Here is a 22,977-nt window from a genome sequence, read left to right on the forward strand (position 1 = left end):
GTGGAAGGGTTAAGACTCATGGAAAATCTGACTTTTTGTACAAAGGAGTTAACATGGCCAATATCACACATTTGCATATGTTTAAATAGCGACCTAGAAATTGTGCAATATCTTGAATATTGAATATACAAGATCTTGCAGATTTCTTTTATCTGTGTTTTAGAAGTATCACAACTGTTTATTTTCAGTTTCAAATTAAATGAAAAAAATCTCAGATTGTCAGTGTTGTCAGATTATCAGTGTTGTCAGATAATCTCACATTATTAGTCAATTAAATCAGCATGGAACAGCATAGCAAAAAAAGAACACAAACGTACAGACACAGACAGACACACACACACACACTCTTGAGGCACTACAGTTAGTGATACATGTTTGGTAATTTGATGACATTTGTTGAACACTTCTTTTTGGGGGCAGTGGTGGCTCAGTGGTTAAAGGCGCTGGGTTACTGATCAGACAGTCAGGAGTTGAAGCCTCAGCACTGCCAAGCTACCACTGTTGGGCCCTTGGGCAAGGCCCTTAATGCTCAGTTGTATAAATGAGATAAATGTAAGTTGCTGTGGACAGGGGCGTCTGCCAAATGCCATAAATGTAAAATGTCATAAAGGTTATTACATTGCTGTATTTTATGAACACGAACAGTACCAGTCTTTACACTGTCTTGTAGTTTGTAATGTACATTTATATAAATATACATCTTATGGTACACATATATATTTTGTTGGATGATTTGAATGGTTGGTCATTACTGTATTTTGGTATGTTCATGCCAGCTAAGACACTCGTAATATTTGGCCCATTTGTGTACCCTAAAGCTTATAAATGGGGCGGCCGTGGATCAGGTGGTAGAGCGGGTTGTCCACTATCCGTAGGGTTGTTGGTTCGATTCCTGGCCCGCATGACTCCACATACCGAAGTGTCCTTGGGCAAGACACTGAACCCCAAGTTGCTCCTGATGGCAAATTAGTGCCTTGCATGGATTTGGATAAAAGCGCTATATAAGTGTGCCATTTACCAAATAGCCCTCCCTCATCCACTTACTGTATATGCTCATGGCAAAAAAACAAAAAAACAACACACTTCAGCCCTAAAATCTATTGACAGGTAGACTCTTTCAGGGTTAGCTGTTCCTAAGTTCATTTTTAAAATCCATCCATACAAATTATAGGCCTAAAATAGAGCATGAATCAGGCCTCAATCTTTGAATGTAACTCAACCAAAGCCTGAGTAAAATTCTGTTCATGCATAACCTGACCCACAGCACCAACCTGCACTGTACAAATCAGCATGGGTTTATAGTCTGACAAACCCATCAGAAATCAGCTAAAACCTTCCTTCCCTTTACTCACATTTACATTAATGCTTGGATTTAGACATCATATTTCAGAAACTGATAAGGCTAGGACTGGGTTAAAATTTCACAAATGAGTCTCTCATAGCCTAGTTCTTATTTTGAACACTCTTATTCTTGTTATCAGAGATAAAATGCAAGAGAATACAGTGGTGCTTGAAAGTTTGTGAAACTTTTAGAATTTTCTACATATCTGCATAAATATGACCTAAAACATCATGAGATTTTCACACAAGACCAAAAGTAGATAAAGAGAACCCAATTACACAAATTAGACAAAATATTATGCTTGGTCATTTATTTATTGAGGAAAATGATCCAATATTACATATCTGTGAGTGGCAAAAGTATGTGAACCTTTGATTTCAATATCTGGTGTGACCCCCTTGTGCAGCAATAACTGCAACTAAATGTTTTCAGTAACCGTTGATCAGTCCTGCACATCGGCTTGGAGGTATTTTAGCCCATTCCTCAGTACAGAACAGCTTCAACTCTGGGCTGTTGGTGGGTTTCCTCACATGAACTGCTTGCTTCAGGTCTTTCCACAACATTTCTGTTGGGTTCTCTTTATCTATTTTAGGACTTATCTGAAAATCTGATATTTTAGGCCTATTTATGCAGAAATATAGAAAATTCAAGCACCACAGTATTCTCTTAAATGTTATCTCTGATAAAAAGAACAAGAGTTCAAAATAAGAACTAGGCTATGAGAGACTCATTCATGAAATTTGAACCCAGTCCTAACCTGGTCAGTATTTAAAATATGACGTCTAAAACCCAACAGTTCAGACTGAAAGTTTAAAAAAACAAAGTGGTAGTGTGGATGATGGCTTTTGTTACACGAACGAAGTTTCACACCCGAGTCCAGATCAAGAAGCTTAGCAATGCTACACTAAATTAGTCAGATTAGTTTAGGCTAGGATTTTTCCAATATAAATGACCTTGTATTGGAAAAGGAAATGATATGATGGCTGCAAGGCCAGGCCCAAGTGTCTCTCTTACTTCCTATTCAGATGCCCATCTTATTTTGGTGTCAAGTACCACTTCCCACTCCAATGTCAGTAGCCTGGACATTCTTGCTTTTCAGGCATGCTAGATAATTTCTTACAGCACGTGACTGCTTGGTTGGATCAGTAGCACTTACGTAAGCTATATTCAAACTACGGAGACGTATGGGTAAAATCCAGCAGACTCCAAGTGCTGTTTTGCATCATCTGGATCAACACCCTGATGAACAGTGTATAGTGGAGTTCACAATCAACATATCTACTACTGTTAGCAATGTAACTGCATGGTACCTTTACCTGATAAAATGTCAAATGAGTGTAGATACATAGTAGGTGTACTCAATAAAGTGCATTTTAAGTGGGATAGTTTCTTACATTCCTAAGCCTTCAAATGTTAACAGACAAACTGTGTTCTTATTTCAGTGCTTTTGAAAAGTGCCACATTGTGGTATTGAAACTCCTGAGTATCTTTAATGGATTACTGTGAATTTGTAAAGCACAGCACATTCACAGATGTGTTATTTAAACTGTAATTATACTGAAGCATTAATATATCTAAGATAAAATGCATTATTAGAATTATTTTTATTCAAAACACTAGTAAGACTGTGTTTCATACTATATAGAAACCCTGAAAAGGTTTCACATCAGAATTATTACAGGTGAGGTAATAAAAATATATTACTTCCAAGGATGTGGCAAAGTTTCCAAACAAGACATACCATACGATCATAGAATTACTTAGTTGCAAAATTTAGGATATTTCTGAAATCCCAAAATTCAATAAGAAAATAACCTGTAGTATTACTTACACACTGTGGCAGACAGCATGAGAAAAGACAGTGTTGTTATTTGGAAGGAGAGTAGAATGGAGTGCTGAGGCAGTGGAAATTAATCATGAGCCATACAATCAAAAACAAAGAAGAATATTACATTAACTTCATGACTTGGTTTACTGGGTAGTCACACCCAAATTTAATGCAACAATAGTCTACAAAAACTGGCAAGTAAAAATACAAATACATTTTCCTTTACTTCTTTCACAACATGCCCTTACTTCTGCCCACCTCAAACATTACTGCACAATCCTGGACAACAGAGGGCACTAGAGTAAGCACACTAGACATCAGTACAAAAAAAAAAAACAAAAAACAAAAAACAAAAAAAAAGATAATTGCTAAGAAAAAGGCAACCTGGACAGAAAGAAAATATCATCTTTATCAGCAACAGAAACATGAGCTGATATTTGATTTCATTCTGTTATTTGGTCTACTTCACACCCCTCACTGAGGCCTAAAAAGAAACAATACATTACAAACAGCAGACAAATTACTGCATTTGGTTCACATGCAATCCAAAGACTATACACATCTGATATGGTTATGTAGCACTACTCCCTATGTATCCGACCATCCACACTGACTGCTCAGTGTTCAGTTTTAAATAAACGTGGTGAATGAAAGTATATTAAGACAAAAACTTGTCTTAAGACAAAAAATGTCTGGGATCTTTCTGTTTACAGGACAACTCTTCCCAAAAGGAACTGAAAAAGTGTGACTAATATTCATTATATACATGTGTATACACCATTTCTCTCAAAGGTGAAGGAAGGTACTCGTTTCCTTTGGATACACTGAAATGGAAACCATGGACTAGAGGAGGGGGTGCAGGGAGACCTCACTCTAGATTTAGATAGCAGTCGATCTGTGCCAAAGCATGTGTACAACTGTAAAATCTGTGAGGTAGTGAGTTGTTGTCAGTGCTTCTGGTAGACAAGCTGCTTTTGGAGGGAAAGTTTACTCTGACTGGAAACTATACTGGATATTAGTTAATGACTTTTTAAATATGACAATGTTAGAAAAATCTTCTGTACTTTTATAACCATGTGTTTAAGCAGTAACAGAATTTAAGCAATAACAAATTTTATTTTCCTTAAATCCAAATCGTACCGGTAATATGAAATGGCAGATTCATTACAGGTTGTTGTGTTCTTGAAAAACCATGCTCAATCTTTCTCCAATCATCAAGAAATGTAAGTCCTAAAAGTGCTTGTGTGGTTTGCAAGAGCACTCAACACAGGAAGTACAGAGTCCACATTTTCCATTCGTGCCCCATCCATTGGTTTCCCTACATTTCCTACTCTGTCCACTTTTCTTAGCTCGACCTGCCTCTGTGTTGTTGACTGAAAGGCATAAAACGATCAGTTCCATGTTATTTACGTTTCCTTTATTATTTCTTTCCTCTCTCCCAGTCCTGGTTGCTTAGCCTTCATTGGCAGCCACCAGCTGTCCCAGGCTCTGGCGTACATATACTGCCTGAATCTCCTTGGTCTTGAGGCAGAAATCACAAGCCCATACTGCAGCACTCTCTCTGGTCAACAGGCCATACGCAGGCTCAGTTAGGCCTGTGCAGTCTCTGTGGAACCAGCGTTGACATGATGCCTCACACAGAATGGCCTCCTGGTCATCATGTACCTCTAACAAGCAGAAGCCACAATGGAACACCATGCCACTTCCTAGCTTCGGCGGTCCAGAACCTGGACCAACCGAAGGTGGAGCTTGGCCAGTGGGAAGTGGAGACTGTGTATTAGGTGTGGAGGCTGAGTTAGATGGAGGGTTGGGGTTACTACCACCAGTGTTGTTTAGGTTGTTTTGATTAGTATTGGGTGGCTGGTTTGCCATAGGTCCACCACCAGGAGCACTGTTCTGTTGATTGTAAGCGGCAGAGCCTGGGTTGGAGTTGGGTGGCGTTGGCTGCTGCTGATTGGATGGAGTGTTGGGAGCAGGGCCACTTGCAGAGTTAACTGGAGTGTGCTGATTTGGTGGAACTTGTTGAGGTTGTGGACCGTTTAGTGGACCGGTAGGGGAGGAATTAGGGTTGGGTGGAGGAGGTGCTGATGAAGGTTGCCCAGGTGTGTTGGGTGTTGATTGCTGAACATCGGGGTGCCCAGGAAACCCTCCTCCAGGCTGTGGGGGTCCAGAAGCAGGGGATGGACCTGGAGTGGCATTGTTGGATGGAGTTCCAGATGGGTTGAGGTTCGGCGGCTGTTGAGGTGGACCTGGTGGACCACCACCTGGTCCACCAACAAAGTTTTTGCCTTCTTCACTACCAGGAGTGCCCGGCCCAGGATAGGGGCCATCTTGCGCGGGAGGAAAAGGTCCCTGGGGGGGCAACCCTGTGTGGCCACCTACCATATTACCTCCACCCATTCCACCCCCCATACCACCCATCATATTCATTCCAGTTGGCATGCCACCCATTGGATTCATTGGGCCATGGGGAGGACCACGAGGACCCCCAGGCATTGGAGGACTGTTGAAAGGATGACCACCCTGTCCATGCTGAGGCTGCTGCATCCCAAAGCGGGGGTGAGGAGGCCCACCACCTCCAGGACCACCACCCATTCCACTAGGTGACAGTATAGGGTTAAAACCTTGCCCTGGGTGCATAGGAGGGCTGAAATTAGGTGGCATGTTAAATTGTGATGGACCCCCTGGAGGAAATCCACCTCCACCACCACCACCTCCTCCTCCTCCTCCTCCACCTCCAAATCCAGGCATTCCTCCAAATCCAATTGGGTGATGTGGTCCTGTGTTGGGTGGCGGAGGTCCGAAAGGGGGTCTTCGTCCAGGCTGTCCACCACCTGGTCCTCCAGGGCCACCCATGTAGGTCATGCCCCCTCCCATTCTACCTGGTCCTCCATAGCCTCCACCTCCCCCACCAGCCCCTGGGCTTGGCAGAAAAGGTGCGCTTCCCGGGACCCCGGTTCCAGCAGGACGTGATGGTGGACCAAAGTCATCGTCAAATGGGTTTGAGGCCACAAGATGGTCTACCATAGGGGTTGGGGGAGGCGCAAACTCAGAGAGGTGGGAGAAACTTGCCCCCTGTGCACAAGAGAAAAAGATGAGACTGAATGGCCATGAATCTGTGACTTTAAATGTCAATTTGAAAATATCATTAGATGCATTAAAACAATGATTACAATTACCATGTAGCAATAAATAATAAAACAAATTATGAAAAACTAATGCACTGAATCTATGTGGAACCATTCATTCATCTTCACACTTGATGTGAGCACCACACACACAATACACAAAAACTGGGGTGCGATTTAGAGTAGTCAATCTGCATACATGTTTGTATTTTGGAGGTAGGAGGAAGAACATGCAAGACTCCACAGACAGAAACCTGAGCTCAGGTTTAAACTGGAGACCCTGGAGCTGTGCAAACTGCTCAAAATATTTCCATGGCTGCGTCCGAAATCACCTACTGTGACAGTACATACTCCATTCGATGCAGTACCTACTGCACGGCCGTTGAAACAGTACGTACTAATCACTATGTGTGCGTGTACAATCCCAGATATACTACGTCCACCAAGTGACCTTCGATGTTATCATAAACAAAAAAATCTTAAAGTGACGACCAGATTAAAGCAACCGCTCTAACGGCAAAATGCGCATCAGGAAAGTTAACTGAATTAGTAATGTAATGTGGGCAGTGTTAACAGGCTGAGATAAATTCGTTGCTGTTAGCTTGGCCGGCTATGGAATGATGGGAGATCACAAAGAAGCATTGAAATGCTGTGACACCTATTTTCTTGTTTAAACCTTCAACAAGTTAACAATTTATTCAGGCATTGTTAAACAAGTCCTGTTTAACCAAGGTTTAATACTTAAAAAGGAGCTGACGCACTCTTCAACATTTTTTTTTCCCTTATGAGCTCGTCCTCACCAGTCCCGTTGCATCGTGGGATTTTTGACTCGCATAGTGTCCATCGGTTGCACACTGCAAAATCTTGCCGGAAGCAGTACGCCAACCGGGTATTTCAGACATACTACTCCTCTCACGTACTGTTTGTCACCTACTATGTAGTAGGCTAGTACGCCATTTTGGACGCAGCCCATCTCTCCCTTTACATCACCAAAATGAAAGTTCTAGGCACTTATTTCACCTGAGTGCTAGACTTCCTCTTCTTTTTCTCTGGACTTTTCATCTGGGAACCTAAACACAAGCAAACAAGGAGAGACAGACAGAGAGAGAGAGAGAGAGAGAGAGAGAGAGAGAGAGAGAGAGAGAGAGAGGAAAAGAAAAGAACAAGACAAAAAAAAAAAAAAAACAGTTAGTGGAGGATTCTTTAATGTTTTATTGTTGAAAAAGTAGGTTTTGTACCCATCAGTATATATGGACCTGTGAGCTTAATGCAGCTGTGTGCATTAACTTTGTACATTCCAGTAAACAAATAATGTCATATCCTTTACTCCATGCTGTATGCATATCTGCTCCAGCCTGGATCCAGGTGTAATAACATGCATCTCTTGCCACTCTGCTAAACCCAATACAAACACTAAAGCATCACTGCGCGTCATGTCTTGTAGATAACGTTTATAGTGCAAGAAAGTAAATGCAAACCGAGTTCCGCACCACATTTAGTGCTCATGTCCAATATTTAAGCTGGGTGAGAGAGGGCTTGAGGATGATGGCAAGTAGGAAAGAGAGTCGAGCACAGAGCGTGTGAGACTTGAGTGGACACAGGACGCAGGTAGAGCCCAGTGGACAGACAAGCTGACATACAACCAGCTCACCATAGAGAGAGACAGACCCCATGAGGGAAAAATACAGGGCCAGTGTACACACAGGGACAAGGGTGGAAAGGGCAGATTTGAGTTGTGGACTCCGCTCGGACACAGAGATACGCTGATGGCCGTTTGCCTACCTTTGCCTCGCTTCCCTTGACCTTGTCCCGCCTGCAGTCTCCCCGATTCGGCAGCCATTAAAATGATTGGCGGCGCGCAGCCATGTCACCATTCATATATAAAAAAAAAAGTAGTAGTAGTGACGAACGTGTCCTCGGGTCCAAGTACCGACAGCGTGGGACTACAACCTGACAGCTAAGATCGCAAAATCCCTCACAGAATCCTGAGCAGGTCGCGGTTCTGGGTTCATCTGGGCTTTTATTATGCAGGGAAAACACTAATCCCTCCTCAAGACGACTGAGATGTTTTTTCTGAGCATGAAGAAAGACAAAAAAAAACAAAAAAACCCGAACCAACAAGCTTGTAATGTTATTGAATGAATGTGCCTTTGAGTCCCCCTCCCTCCTGTGATCACTTACAGATGTGCTGCTAACTGACTAGCGGTTAGCTACAGCGCTACACAACGCTAGAGTAATGCGAAGACAAATACGACAAGACGATTAGCCTTGTCCCGGTCATAACGCAACGCGACGCGAACGAGCTGCACGCTACACGCACGCGAGATAAAACCTCGCGCGCATCCACTCCATGTTTAACTCGAGGCGGTTTCTGTGAAAGCGCTCGCCAGATTGCTAGCTAGCTTAGCTACGTTAGCTGTTAAGAGCTGAGTAGCTAGCATAGCTAGTAAACCAGCTAGCTCAGGCTTTGACTGCAAGCTGTATGTGGCTCACGCTAAGCGTTCAAACAAACGAAACAGTTACATTATTCCATATTTACCAATCCTCATAAAGCAAACAGTCAATGTCAAATAGACTTACAATTAAAATTTATCCTCAAACGCGAAATTGGCCATGACTATTACGGCCTACAGTCACTGCCGGACAAAGAGGGACAGCCGGGCGAGACGCTTACACTGGATGACGGAAATATAGGGGTGACTGTGTTATATTAGTTATTATACTTTATTGAAGAAAACGCTGTAAGATATATATGCATCCCACATTACATTAGTTTACCGTATGTAACCATTTTCACCAGAGGTATATTATGAAGTTTAAAGGAATTGCTTCAACGTGCGATTTAATCTTTATGAGGCACCCCCACCAATTTTAGAATGTGGATTCGTCGAGATCAACCCATGAAGGAGCATGGCTCAAGGCACTCTTGTTTCACGTGGAAGGGCGCGCGCGCGCAGGCAGTATGCGTGAATGTACGCGCGCGACTAATGCATGTTGCGTTATGTGTGCGTTTCTTTTTCTACTGTGTGATACTGTCAATAGTTTCGTTTTATGGAGGTACTAGTAATTACCATCAGAAATGTGCGACGCTCTGACCAGGCCACCAAGTTCTCTAGTTAAAATAACGCCCAGCTAATTTAAAAATTGTGCTCTCCTTTTAAACACCCAATTTATAATTGAAAATGATTCCTCTTGCTCCCTGAAACACTCTCACAATTTGAGCCAGATGAATCTTGGCATTGTCATCCTGGAATATGCCTGTGCTGCCAGGGAAGAAAATAAAATCCATTGATTGGATAACCTGGTCATTCAGTACATTCAGGTACTCAGCTAACTTCATTTTATTGCCGCATAATGTTGCAGAGCTGAGACCTGACAAATTGAATTAACCCCAGATCCTAACACTTCCTCCAGAGGCTTATACAGTAGGCACTATACATTCATGTGCTTCCCTTCTAAGCCTGATGCAGCTATCACTTTGGAATAGGGTAAATCTGGACTCACATGACCTTTTTTCTATTTATCCACAGTCCAGTGATTATGCTCCCTAGAAAATGTAAGTTATTTTTTCCGATTAGCCCCACTAACCAGTGGCTTTCTTGTGGCCACACAGCTATTTAGTCCCAAAGTTCTCTTCACAGTGTTTATGTGGAAATGCTCTCACTTTCACTATTAAACATGACATGAATTTTACTACTGTGAAATGGTCTCCGATCAATGAAGATTTTGAACATTGATTTTTCCGACCACATTCCTACCTCAAAGTTGACAGTTCACCACTTTCTTTCCAGGTTATAGTAATGCATTGGACAGGTCTTAACCCAATTCCAGGGATTTCAGCAATCTCCTTAGTTGTTTTCTTTGCTTAATGCAGGCCAATAATTTGCCCCTTCTGAAACACAGTAACATATTTTCCACAACCACAGGATACGTCTTCCGACATGGATGTTTAAGAAATGAGAAGCTACTCACTGCATCAGTTAGAGTTAAAAGAATTGTTGCCAGCTGAAACATATTAATTACTGCAATAATGATCCAATCATAGGCTCTTAAGTATTTGCTTATTTAAATCCAAACAGCAACCTTTTTTTGCCCAGACAGTGTACATATACTATATAAAGCATAAAAAATAGTTATTTTTCAAGATTCTTTTATTGCTACACAGTAGTCGTGGTAATTGAGTTCGGTTACCGTTCAACCATCAACAATAAACAAAATGATACAGTGCAGAACAGGACAACACACAAGAAATGTGCATTAATATGTAGTCACAGTGCAAATTTATCAGTAAAGCATGTGTAAATGCTGAAGTAGTACAGACAGTCTGAATTCTATAGATGCAGTAGTGTGTAACAGCAATGACACATGAATACCATCAGAATTAGTAAACCAACATTCAACAGTGATAGAAAATGACTCTGAAAGTAGAAATTATTAGTGTCATTTTTAAATATTTACATTTACATTTATTCATTTAGCAGATACTTTTATCCAAAGCAACTTACAAATGAGAAAAATACAAGCAAAGTGATATATCAAGAAGAGAACAATACAAATAGTGCTACCATACAAGATCCGTTAATTTAGTTCCAAAAGAAGCAAAGTGCACAGAGTAGAGGTGTAAGTGCAGTTTATTTATTTATTTATTTATTTATTTATTTATTTATTTATTTACTTACTTATTTTATGAGTTGGTTAGGTGTTCATGGAAGAGGTGGGTCTTTAGCTGTTTTTTGAAGATGGTGAGAGATTCTGTGGTCTGGATTGAGGTTGGAAGTTCATTCCACCACTGTGGAACAATTAGTATGAAGGTTCTGGAAAGGGACCTTGAGCCACGCTGAGTGGGAACTACTAAGCGTCGGTCGCTAATCGATCACAGATTGCGTGAGGGAGCGTAAGCCTTCAGGAGAGAGTTGAGGTAGGAGGGTGCTGTTCCAGACAAGGTCTTGTAGGTGAGCATCAAGGCCTTGAATTTGATGCGGGCAGCTACAGGAAGCCAGTGGAGGGAGATGAAGAGGGGTGTGACATGGATTCTCTTGGGCTGGTAGAAGATGAGGCGTGCTGCAGCATTCTGAATCATCTGAAGGGGATTGATGGAGCTGGCTGGGAGGCCCGAAAGTAGTGAGTTGCAGTAGTTCAGTTTTGAGATAACAAGAGCCAGGACTAGTATATGTGTGGCCTGTTCAGTGAGGTAGGTTCTGATTTTCTTGATGTTGTACAAGATGAACCTACAGGACCGTGCAGTTGTTGAGATGTGGTCTGTAAAGGTCAAGCTGTCATCAAGAATCACCCTAAGGTTCCTGGCCATCCTGGTTGGCTTGAGTGTGGTTGAGCTGAGCTGTACAGTGAGGTTGTGGTTGATTGAGGGACAGGATGGGATGACGAGAAGTTCAGAAACGCAGAGATGCGTGCAGAGACGGATGGATCGTCAGGCTGGAAGTACAAATAGAGCTGGGTGTCATCAGCATAGCAATGATATGAGAAGCCATGAGACTCAATCACCTGCCCTAGAGATATAGTGTAGATACAAAGAGTAGTGGACCCAGAACTGACCCCTGTGGAGCGCCAGTTGTGAGTTGCTGAGTTTCAGAAATACCTCCCCTCCATGATACCTTGAAGGATCTGTCAGAGAGATAGGATTCCACCCAGCGCAGAACCGTTCCAGTGATGCCCAGGCTGGAGAGAGTTGACAGGAGGATCTGATGGTTCACAGTGTCGAAAGCAACAGAGAGGTCAAGTAGGATGAGGACAGATGATCTAGAGGTTGCTCTTGCTATATATAATATATACTGTACCGTATATCATATCTATTAAAGATGTATGTTAAAGCCCTCGTAATTTCATGGGAGGAAGAGGCAACATATCTCAATATGTCTCCACAACATATCCCTACAATAAGGTATAGTTTAAAGAATTTTTTCTTAGATTTCTTGGAGTCTTGGATCTGGATCATGTTTAGACTGATCTGTAATCTGCAAAATAACTGAAAGCAGCAAAATAAACAATTGAATATTGAAAAAGCGTATCCCATTTTCAATTCAATTCAATTTAATTTGTATAGGGCTTTTAACAATGGACATTGTCTCAAAGCAGCTTTATAGAAACATATAAACACAGGATACAGATTTTAAGTTTGTGAATTTATATCTAATGAGCAAGCCGGTGGCGACGGTGGTAAAGCCGGTGGCGACAATTTTTAATGGTAGATCCTCTCAAGCTCTGTCAGATTGGATGGTGAGTATCTGTGAATTACCATCTTCTGGTCCCTCCACAGATGTTTGGTGGTGGTTAAGTCTGGGCTTTGGCTGGGCCACTCAAGGGCAGGCAAAGACTTGCCCCAAAGCCTTAAGGTCATTGTCATGTTTGAAAGTTTAAACTGTCACCCCAGTCTAAGTTTGTGTAACTATGGAGGAGGTTTTCTTGAAGGAGGAAGAATATATATTTGTCTGCATTTATCTGTCCCTCAATTGTTTACAGTCTTCCTGTCCCTGCTGCTGAGAATCACCCACATAGCATCATGCTGTCACCACTATGTTTCAGTGTAGTGATGGCATTAGCCAGGTGGTGTGCAGTACCTGTTTATTTTGCCAAACATATTACCATTCTGCACAAAGAGTTACATTTTTGTCTCATCCGACCAGTGAATCATTTCCCACATGTTAGCAGAGTCCTTTATGCTGTCATATGCCTTTTGCTCTGTTTCTCTTAGAAACTGTTTTATATCCTTGCCCTGATCTATGCCTTGACATAGACAATTCCTTGGAGTTCAAGGTTTGGTTTTTGTCCTGACAATGCAGTGTAAATTATGAGCCCATATATCAGTTCAAATTGCAGCAGGTGGACTCCAGTTGTGTTCTAGACATGTTTCAAGGACAATTAAAGCAAACAGATACAGAGTATGAACACTTTTGTTAATAAGAGATTTAGGTTTTAGATTTTTTATTAGTTTATTCTTGTTAGGATTTGGGAATCTATATCCCGGGATAAGCCCCCAGAAAACAGTTAGGATTTGAGAATAGAGAATCTCCGGGTTATGATTTTTAAGAAAAGAGAAAAGGAAAGTACACAAAAAGACAGCGGCCTCGCCCCACTACACACTTTCCACACAAAGGCCTTGGGAGAGTTTGCCAAATAACACACAGACACGCAAAGTTCAAATGGTAAGGTCTCTCATTTATCCCAATAAAGGCAGAGTATATATCATGCTTGGCACACAACAGAGACAATGGGTTAACTATTGATTAGCTAGGTGGAAGGGCATATTTGCATGAAACAGGAAGCATATCAATGTAGGACAGGAACAACTCCATATATGGTTTTCATGAAGTCATTGGAATACGGGCAAATGTTAATCAGGAAGGTATGTAAATGCACGCCAATGGTATCCGGGGAGACAAAGGAATGCACAAATGGTGAGGGGCTTCATCTGTCCACAACTGACTCAACATAGGAATAAAAAGAAAAAAGGTGCCAACACAGGAACAGTGAAAATGGGAGGGGGGAGTGTTGACAGTAAACTTATCAAATTTCTAAAAACATGTTTTTACTTCAGCATTATGGGTGATTAAGTGTAGATCAATGGGTAAAATGGCAATTATATCCATTCAAAATCAAACCCACAACAGAATAAAGTGTGCAACAAGTAAAAGGGTCTAAATACTTTCTGAATACACTGTAAATTGTATATTAATTTACTGTCAAAAAAAGCCTGTGCTACGTTTAATCATGCAGTTATTTTGGCAGACTCTTCCTGAGATATTTAAAGAGCTGTGTCTACATGTTATTGGATGGATCTGTGTTTGAAACTGGTGCCATGCCATTGCAATGTGGCAGCAAACTGTTTACCAGCTGCAGTCATTTAAAATGTTAGTTGTTTCTTCAAAATGTAATCATTTGAGGTTTTCTTCACATTCTTTATTTCTGCAGAACAGCTGAAGGCTGTAGACAACATGCACTTCTCAAACCTCATACACACTGCTTGCAGCTCTTCATGCAAATAATGCAAAGCTGTTTTGCATGTCAAATTTTATGGAGTTCACTATACAAGCCTAAAAAGGTTTAAGTTTACGCTTTAGGACTACAACTGCCACCAACAGTTTTGCATTCAAGTCTCCATCAGTGAACAGTGGATAGGTTCAACAAAATAGACTTCATGTGAAAACTGTAATGAGTTTCCTGGTTACACAATTGCACTTTTGACCATGTAGTATTAGCGACCATGTAGTGATTTATTTATTTATAATCACACTATCCGCTGACACCCAGAAGAGGATGGGTTCCCTTCTGAGTCTGGTTCCTCTCATGGTTTCTTCCTCATATCGTCTCAGGGAGTTTTTCCTCACCACCATCGCCTCTGGCTTGTTCATTATACATGATTCACTGTAATCTCACACTAAAGGCCACGCTAAAGGTTTTGAGCCAAGCTGAAGTCTGAGTTTAAAAACCTCCTTCGACTCTGTGATTAGTGAGTGACTTTAAAGTGTCTACAAACAGTTTTAAAGATTAAAAATGATTTTTAAAATTATTTAAAACACACTCACATTAGTCATGAACATGTATACTCACTGTGCTATTTTCAACTGTTCTCAATATGTTCTGACAAAACAGTGCAAGAGTGCAAGTCAACATCAGACTCCCCAATTACTATCAACTTACTATAAAGGTAGGAGTCTTTGAAATTGCAGTTGATTTAATAGACTGTGTTAATCTGTCTACTGCCTCTATGCTGCAAAACAACAGCAACAGTATTATTAAATACTAAAGTGTAAACATGATATTCAGTTGTTCTTAAAACAAATAATATAGCATTCCTGACTGGAAATAGAGTATTCCTGACAAATAATGAGAGGTGGTATGTTTTACATTTCTGAAGCATTAAAAACAAAAGGCTGCTCCACTGCTTTATTACTAGACATGGCATTGTATCACTAAAGCAGAGTAGAGAGAGAGAGAGAGAGAGGTCTGTTGCTGTATCTTTGTCAATGCAAAGTAGCTGGTTAGTAAAATGCTAACCAACTGCGGCCATCTGTTATGTTAGTGGTACTTAGTCCCAGTCTGAAGGGAACTGCAGGGTCTGTTTTTTGTGTGTTTGTTTGTTTTCACATATTGTACCTACTAACATGTATCACATAATTGTGAAGTCCTTCATGAACTCAGCAGGGTGTAGTGAATAAAGACTAAGAGAGCACTATTATTATTATTATTATTATTATTATTATTATTATTATTATTATTATTATTATTTTAAAATGAACAAATATATCTAACAAAAGAAATCGTAAGAATATTTATAATAAAATTTAAAGCTTGAAATGAGTAGAAATGTCCATAAATATGTTTAATAAGCTTATACTTGGTGTAGTGTGGATTTTGCAGTGTGGATGTTTAAGGAGTTCTACAGTTTTTAGGAACTGAAGCTAAACTGATGTACAGCAATTCGGACACAAAATCTCAGGTTCCACCTCGTGGCTGTAACATCACACTGCAGCACACCAACCCCAGAAACTCAAAAGCACACTGTATGTGAAATGCATTCGAGGCTCCAGATATTCAGAACCAGATATAAATCTCACACATTTCCTACTTAAGTCATAACCTGGTATGTGAATGAGCGTAGGCTTTTGTGTAAATGGAATGTGCAATGCTTTATTTGTCTATGAGAAGTGTTCATGCATCCTGGGGGTATTGCGTATTATTACCCTAGTCAAATAAGACATGCAAAAAAGGTTTAGAAATGGCTCTACAGTAAATGAGTGAAACATGACTCTGTAGAATAATTTTTATTCATTGACACAAGTTGTAGACACCTTGCTTGTTAATTTGTGCTTCATACACAAACTTTACCAATAGAAAACAATAGACTGTGTACATATAAATGTATTTAGTTATGTAATGTATCTCCATAGTTAACTCCATCTTTTATATATATTGTGATTTTTTTTTTATGTATATAAGAAATTCTCGTAATATGAGGGTTTTTTTTGTAATTTGTACTGCCCCTTGTGAACACAGAATTACCACACAAACAGCCTGTCAAGCTGAAGTATGTGTTTTGAAGGTAAGCAGCTGCCAGCAGGGCTAAAATCTGACAACTAATAAGAAATATTTTAATATCAGTATAGAAAAAGCAATTATTTTTAGACAAACAGTTACATGACAGTATTTCATAACAGAATGAAAGGAGCTGGAGCTGCATCTCAGTGAGATTTAAGAAGGCCTCCATCTGTTTCTTCGTTTAATGGAAGGTTTTGCTGATGTAGGCTAATGATTATTGCATGTGAGTGAATAAGCTGTATCACATGTGAGGAAAATGATCTAAAGGTCTGTATATCATTCCGTCTTCATCATATTCATCATATTCATCATATTCATTCATTACAAAAAAGTGCAAAAAATATATGGAAGTACATGTTGTCCCAAAAGTCTCCATACATAGGGCACTATGTTTGCCAGCACCACGTCGGTTGCAGCTTTGTCAATGTATGTTCATGGACGTCCACTTCTCGGTTGTTCCACAACACTTCCAGTCTTTTTGAATTCGTTAATAAGTTTGGCAGCAGTGTTGTGTGTGATGTGCTCACCATGTTTTCTGTTAAAGTCCATCGCAGCTTTGCGACAGCTTCCAGATCCAGCCATGAGAATGATTTTGTTCTTCTTTTGTGAGAGGCATTCTTAAAGGCTGTCTAGGGGAAAAAAAGACATTTAGATAAAAAAGTGTTAATTTCCCCTATGAATGGAGATTTCTGTCACACCATGTATTTTGAAACCAGAAAGGAATTATTAGTGATCTTGTGAATAAAACCTACTAACCATTTGTAGTTCAGGAAGTGAGAATTGTAAAACAACAACAAAAACAACAACACTGTAAAACAAAATCACAATGAAAATTGCCAAAGAAAAATTAAAGTTGATATTATCTGCCTGTTCCCTTTCAGGTCAACATCCCAAACCCAGTTACGCAGTATCACCCTAGTTTAGGTCACATCAATCCAACTACCTGACCCAAAAGGTTAAGCAACTGTATTGTAAAATTAGCCTGAACTCTAGGATGAGATTTGTAATACCTTATAGTGTCTTCTACAGTTGTTGCTATACGTATACCTCACTTTTTCTAATTTTTAAACCTTTAGGGTTTTTGTTGAGTTTCTCTTTCTCGCTTTGTGGTCTAAACTGCATAGTAATTCCTCTAGAAGCTTGTTTATGGTAAATGAGCTTGAACTTACAATTACATTACTATTAATTTATTCTTTATTATCATCCTCTACCACACAATCCTACTTCTTCTTTCCCTCTTCATTATGGTTCCTCTTTCTCTTTTAACTTCCCAATAGATAATTATTTATTTAGACAGTGCCCTTTGTACAAACTCATACGGTGTTTACTGGATGTTGTACTGCTGCCAGTTCTTATCAATATGGTCTGACAAAACACAGTGTGAGAGTGAAAAGTCAACATCAAAATCCCCAATTTGTTCCAAATATACTCCAGACAGACTTTATTAGGCCCTTTAAATAGTCTGTGTTCATCAGCCTTCTGTCTTTGTGCATGAAATGAAAAACAAAATGTAAATGGATCCAAAATGGATAAAATAAATAAAAAAATTAAGTAACATTTTGCCACAACACCAAATAAATACAGTTGGTAATGCATATATGACAAATTGAGGAAAAAGAAATCTGGAAACCCATAATGCGGATCTGAAAAAATGCTAGAAATTATAGCTTACAATTTAAAAAAAAATGCTTTCTGCACCATTAATTCTGGCCTCCTTCTGAATTAACTATTAAATCAGAAAATAATAGTTTATAAGTGGGGATGGAAGGAGTGGTCCCTCACCTTTCCCTCACCAGTCCCTCACCTGTACCCATTTCCAAATGATCTACGATCCAAATGGTCATAACAGACTATTAGAACTACTCACATTTCTGGCAACTGGTGATATGATGCAGAGCAAATGATCCAAAACCATTTTGAGTGCACCACAAACATCTAACAAACTTTGTTAGACTTTATATCACATTTAAGACCTCTGAAGTTTGACTACTGTGAGCACAGATGCCAAAGAATGCTATTGCACACTTACATTAACCTACACTACCACATTGCAGCGACATTGTTCCCCATCTTGGAGATTTGTATATTCCAAAACACATTTATTTAAGACATCCAGAGGACCTATTCCAAGTCTAACAGAACACTGTCAAATCTGTCAATCAGGCTATGAGTCATCAATCACCCCAAATCATTAGTTATAAATTATCTTGATGATGTTACTCTGGTGTCTGTTTCTGTTAGTCATAATTAACCATTTCTGCACACTTAAACCCTCGGTAGGGTTAATGTAAGACCTGGTATTGAATAGCTTGTGGTATTGACTTGGAGTCAGATTAAATGTTAACCCAATGATGCTGTAAAGGTCAGGTTAAGGTCACAGTTAAAGGTTAGCGAATGGATGAAGGAGATGATGAGATTAATGACTGTTTGCAGATCGGATGTACACCAAGCATACAGATGCCAAGGTCAAAGCTAAGGTTGGATATGCAGCAATATGTGATAGCTAGAGAACAAGCAGGCCGGTTAAAAACAGCAAAGCACCACCACGGTATCATTTCACTGGTATTAGACACATTTAAGGAGGAAGTGACACCATTGTTCCATGTGCTCAGCCCCCTCTCTTTTTACCTTTCACACACCATCACTGTGATAGCTCAGTAATATGAGTGGTCTCTTATTCACTTACCATGGCCTAATTTATGTGCAAGAGAGAAACAAAACGAAAAGAAACAATAGAGCACAACAACTGGAATAAGTCAATGAACTAATAAACTACAAAAGAAGTACATGAGCACTAACTGTAAACTTGATACAACCTCAAACCACAGCCTAGTCAACCGAAGCTACTAGTGATATTAACCTGTATGTGACAAACCACAATCTTCTCATCTGTCATCACTTCTCTTCATTTGTGATCAGTGGAAAGGGACCACCAAAGGACCAGCACTGACCATTATTTGCGTGGTAGATGATTCTAAACACAGCACTGGTACTGACATGGAAGCTACATAATAGTTGGCATTGCAGTAGTATAAGTGCAGCAGTGCTGCTGAGATTTCTAAACACAGTCCATCAACCAAAAATATCCAGCAGTTCAGTTGTAAAAACCTTTGCCTCGTACGCATTTCCAGGTTTGGGGATTTTATTACCACTGTGTTTTATTTACGCTGTGTGGACGGAGTTTGCATGTCCTCCAGATACTCCCCCAGTCCAAAGACATGTGTTGTAGATTGTAGGAGTTTCCAAATTGTCTGTAGTGTGTGAGTGTGTTGTGTGATGTCCTGTGATGGGATTAGAAGAGACAGCACATGCTTTCAAGGGTGTTTATGTGAATACATGCATGATTATGTATTATACAACCTGAAATTATAGTGATTGTGTTGCTGAAACGTGAGTGTGCAAGTCATTCTGAGGCAAAGTACTGTCATGAGGAAGACACAGACAGAGCTGGTAGTGGAAAAGTGGAGTGTGTGGTGTGTGACATGAGCTAGAGTGTGTGTCAGGCCTGTTGAAGACATTGTGGCCACTCAGTGATAAGAGTTACAGGGCACACTACAATTACCAGTGGAGTCAGACGACACCACCACGTCAAAGCCACGACGACAGGCCTAGCCTGAGCCAAGACATTCAAGATCTCACCACAGCATATGGGAAGGGCACAAGAACACACATCACAAACCAATACAGTACACATACCATCAACACAACACAGACATTATGCTGCTGTTAGCATTTTTTATATTAGGGTCATTCCAACAAATGGGTGCCATTTGCTTGTTGTAATTCTTCCAAATTAAACTTCATTGTTACAAACTCTTTTCAACACTGAATCTAATAGCACACATATTTAACTATTCAAAATGTGTATTGGTCCATCCCAGGTAACTTTATTTAATTTTTTTACTAGGTTCCTAAGCAGAAGATGGTTGCATTTTCTCAGTCCTGTTACCAAAACTCGTTTGTCATTTAAAAAGCATATTTAAAAGCTTCTCAAATAATTCCTTTGTTTTCCCCTTGAGAAAGTTTATTTTAAAGAAATGGTTGATTACATTGGTTACAAATAATTTATATTTGTGACTAAAAAAAATCACTATGTACAGTGCATCCGGAAAGTATTCACAGCGCTTCACTTTTTCCACAATTTGATATGTTACACCCTTATTCCAAAATGGATTAAATTCATTATTTTTCCTCAAAATTCTACAAAGAATACCCCATAATGACAACGTGAAAGAAGTTTGTTTGAAATCTTTGCAAATTTATTAAAAATAAAAAACAAAAAAATTACATGTATGTAAGTGTTCACAGCCTTTGCCATGACACTCAAAATTGATCTCAGGTACATCCTGTTTCCACTGATAATCCTTGAGATGTTCCTACAACTTGATTGGAGTCCACGTGTGGTAAATTCAGTTGATTGGACATGATTTGGAAAGGCACACACCTGTCTATATAAGGTCCCACAGTTAACAATGCATGTCAGAGCACAAACCAAGCCAAGAAGTCCAAGGAATTGTCTGTAGACCTCCGAGACAGGATTGTATCGAGGCACAGATCTGGGGAAGGGTACAGAAACATTTCTGCAGCATTGAAGGTCCCAATGAGCACAGTGGCCTCCATCATCCATAAATGGAAGAAGTTTGGAACCAGCAGGACTCTTCCTAGAGCTGGCCAATTGGTGTGCCTCACTCCTTCCCCGGCAGCATGACATGGGTGGGTATTTCTGGCTCCTGCATAGTATAGGTTCTCTCTAATCTTCTACTACAAAACGTAAGAAAGACAAAGACAAAAAGTTGAAGATATTATGCCAAATCCTCAGATCTCTGCACTGACTACCAGTACCTAAGATCAAAAGATATTCTTGCTATCCATCCATCCATCCATCTTCAACCGCTTACTCCTTTTGAGGGTCACGGGGAACCTGGAGCCTATCCCAGGAAGCATCGGGCACAAGGTGGGGTACACCCTGGACAGGGTGCCAGTCCATCGCAGGGCACGTCTTGCTTGTCTACAAAACACTAAATAGTTCAGCTGCAAAAATGACTGCATTAAATTTATGAACTTGCTGGACCTTTTCTAATAAGCCTTCTCTTTATATAAGTGACAGGACTGAAAGTAACAGGACTGAGTTTTTAGCATAGAATTAGCAAATACATGGAAATATAGCCACATGGTGCACATGAAAATAGCAGGAGGACACTGAGCACATACTAGTGATTTGCCATAAATGAGTACTTTTAAAATAAACAAATAACATCTAAGAAATAATGTAGGTAACAGGACTGTATGCTGAGATTGACCTTCTCAGTCATAGTTACAATATCATCATATATACAGAAAAGAAAATGAGAGAACTTACTTTTGGTCTTCCCATGGCCTTCAGAAGATCCAGATGATACAACTTGTGTTGACTTGTGGGGACATACAAATGCTATTTTTTCAGTGTTCTAGGTAATTTTTATTAATGTTTTAAATTATATATTTTAAATTTATAGTTGGATTAATGTGCAGGAGACACTTTGCCTAATAATAAAATGAATTTTTCAGTTATTTTTCATACATATTTATACATATAATGTTCCTGGAACATAAGTGGCACCCATTACTTACTTACACTTACTTAGCTGTATAATATAGTATATAGTATTCATGTTATGTAGTATATATTATTAATGTTACTAGGCTAACACAGTAAATTGGCAGAGTGTTTAGAAATTTATAAATACAGGAAACTAAAAACGACTATAGGTTTCAGAAATGGACGAACGATCTTCACTGTAGTTTGTATTTACACAGATACAGATATGTACATAGACATTCATTGCTAAAGAAGAAGAGAGGCCAATTAGAGGACGTTGCATCAGGTTTCAGGAATTTGCCTAAAGATCAAGCAAAGCTATAGAGAGTGACTAATGTTGAGTAAATATGACTAAGCACTCAGATGTGATTGATTAAGAATGGACACTCAGATTTAAACGATAACACATGCTTCCACCTTTACACACCCATACCAGACAGTCAAAGACTTTGGACTCATTGGGCAGCCACGAGAGTATCACACTCCTTTTAATTTCTCATCATTTCCCTTTCTGATATTGAACACCATTGAAGTGTGGGTGGAAAGGACAGGTCTAACAGGCTAGGCAGGATGTGTGTAATGTCCAGGATGTGTCATAGCAAGCTGCCTGAAATTCCTCACATGCATACACACACATATATACACACTGGAAGTGTACCTTCTCATCTTCTCATTGACAAAGTATGTACAGTGTTATATCTTCAACCACAAAGGTTGTATAAGAAAAGAAAGACATGTGCTTGAGACAACTCACTCATTTAATCCATACTCAGGTTTCCTGGTTTACAGAATTTTTTTTCATGAATTCCAAAAACCTACATTGTATTCCAAATTTCTATATATAATTGTTCTGCCTCAATATGTGTCAAAGGATTTAATTTTGTGCATAATTTAGCATTCAGAACTCTGTATAACAATATTCAGATCCTCTCTGAAGCTCCCATGTTTATAAAACTTTCATAAACTTTATAATGAGGTGTTTTTCATTGACTTGTGCTGGTTAAGTTGATGGATGTCAGTGCAGTCTGACTTAGTAATATCACCTAAC

The 22,977-nt window shown here is 39.7% G+C and overlaps 1 protein-coding gene across 4 annotated transcripts; it reads right to left on the reverse strand.

The window, feature by feature from the left end:
- Positions 1-3,308: 3,308 nt before the first annotated feature.
- pygo2 (pygopus homolog 2 (Drosophila)) lies at positions 3,309-10,257 on the reverse strand. 4 transcript variants are annotated; one of them, XM_017482359.3, is made up of 3 exons: positions 10,057-10,257; positions 7,319-7,368; positions 3,309-6,245 (listed from the first exon to the last, which is right to left on the reverse strand). In XM_017482359.3, the coding sequence occupies exons 2-3, from the start codon at positions 7,358-7,360 to the stop codon at positions 4,623-4,625; spliced, it is 1,665 nt and encodes a 554-aa protein (XP_017337848.1). In that variant the 5' UTR covers positions 7,361-7,368; positions 10,057-10,257; the 3' UTR covers positions 3,309-4,622. The 4 variants fall into 4 exon arrangements, with proteins under 4 accessions (XP_017337848.1, XP_017337846.1, XP_017337841.1 ...); XM_017482357.3 differs by lacking the exon at positions 10,057-10,257 and adding an exon at positions 8,879-8,979; XM_017482352.2 differs by lacking the exon at positions 10,057-10,257 and adding an exon at positions 8,081-8,975.
- Positions 10,258-22,977: the final 12,720 nt, after the last annotated feature.

The sequence above is a fragment of the Ictalurus punctatus genome, chromosome 12, assembly GCF_001660625.3.
Source record: "Ictalurus punctatus breed USDA103 chromosome 12, Coco_2.0, whole genome shotgun sequence".
NCBI classification, from domain to species: domain Eukaryota; kingdom Metazoa; phylum Chordata; class Actinopteri; order Siluriformes; family Ictaluridae; genus Ictalurus; species Ictalurus punctatus.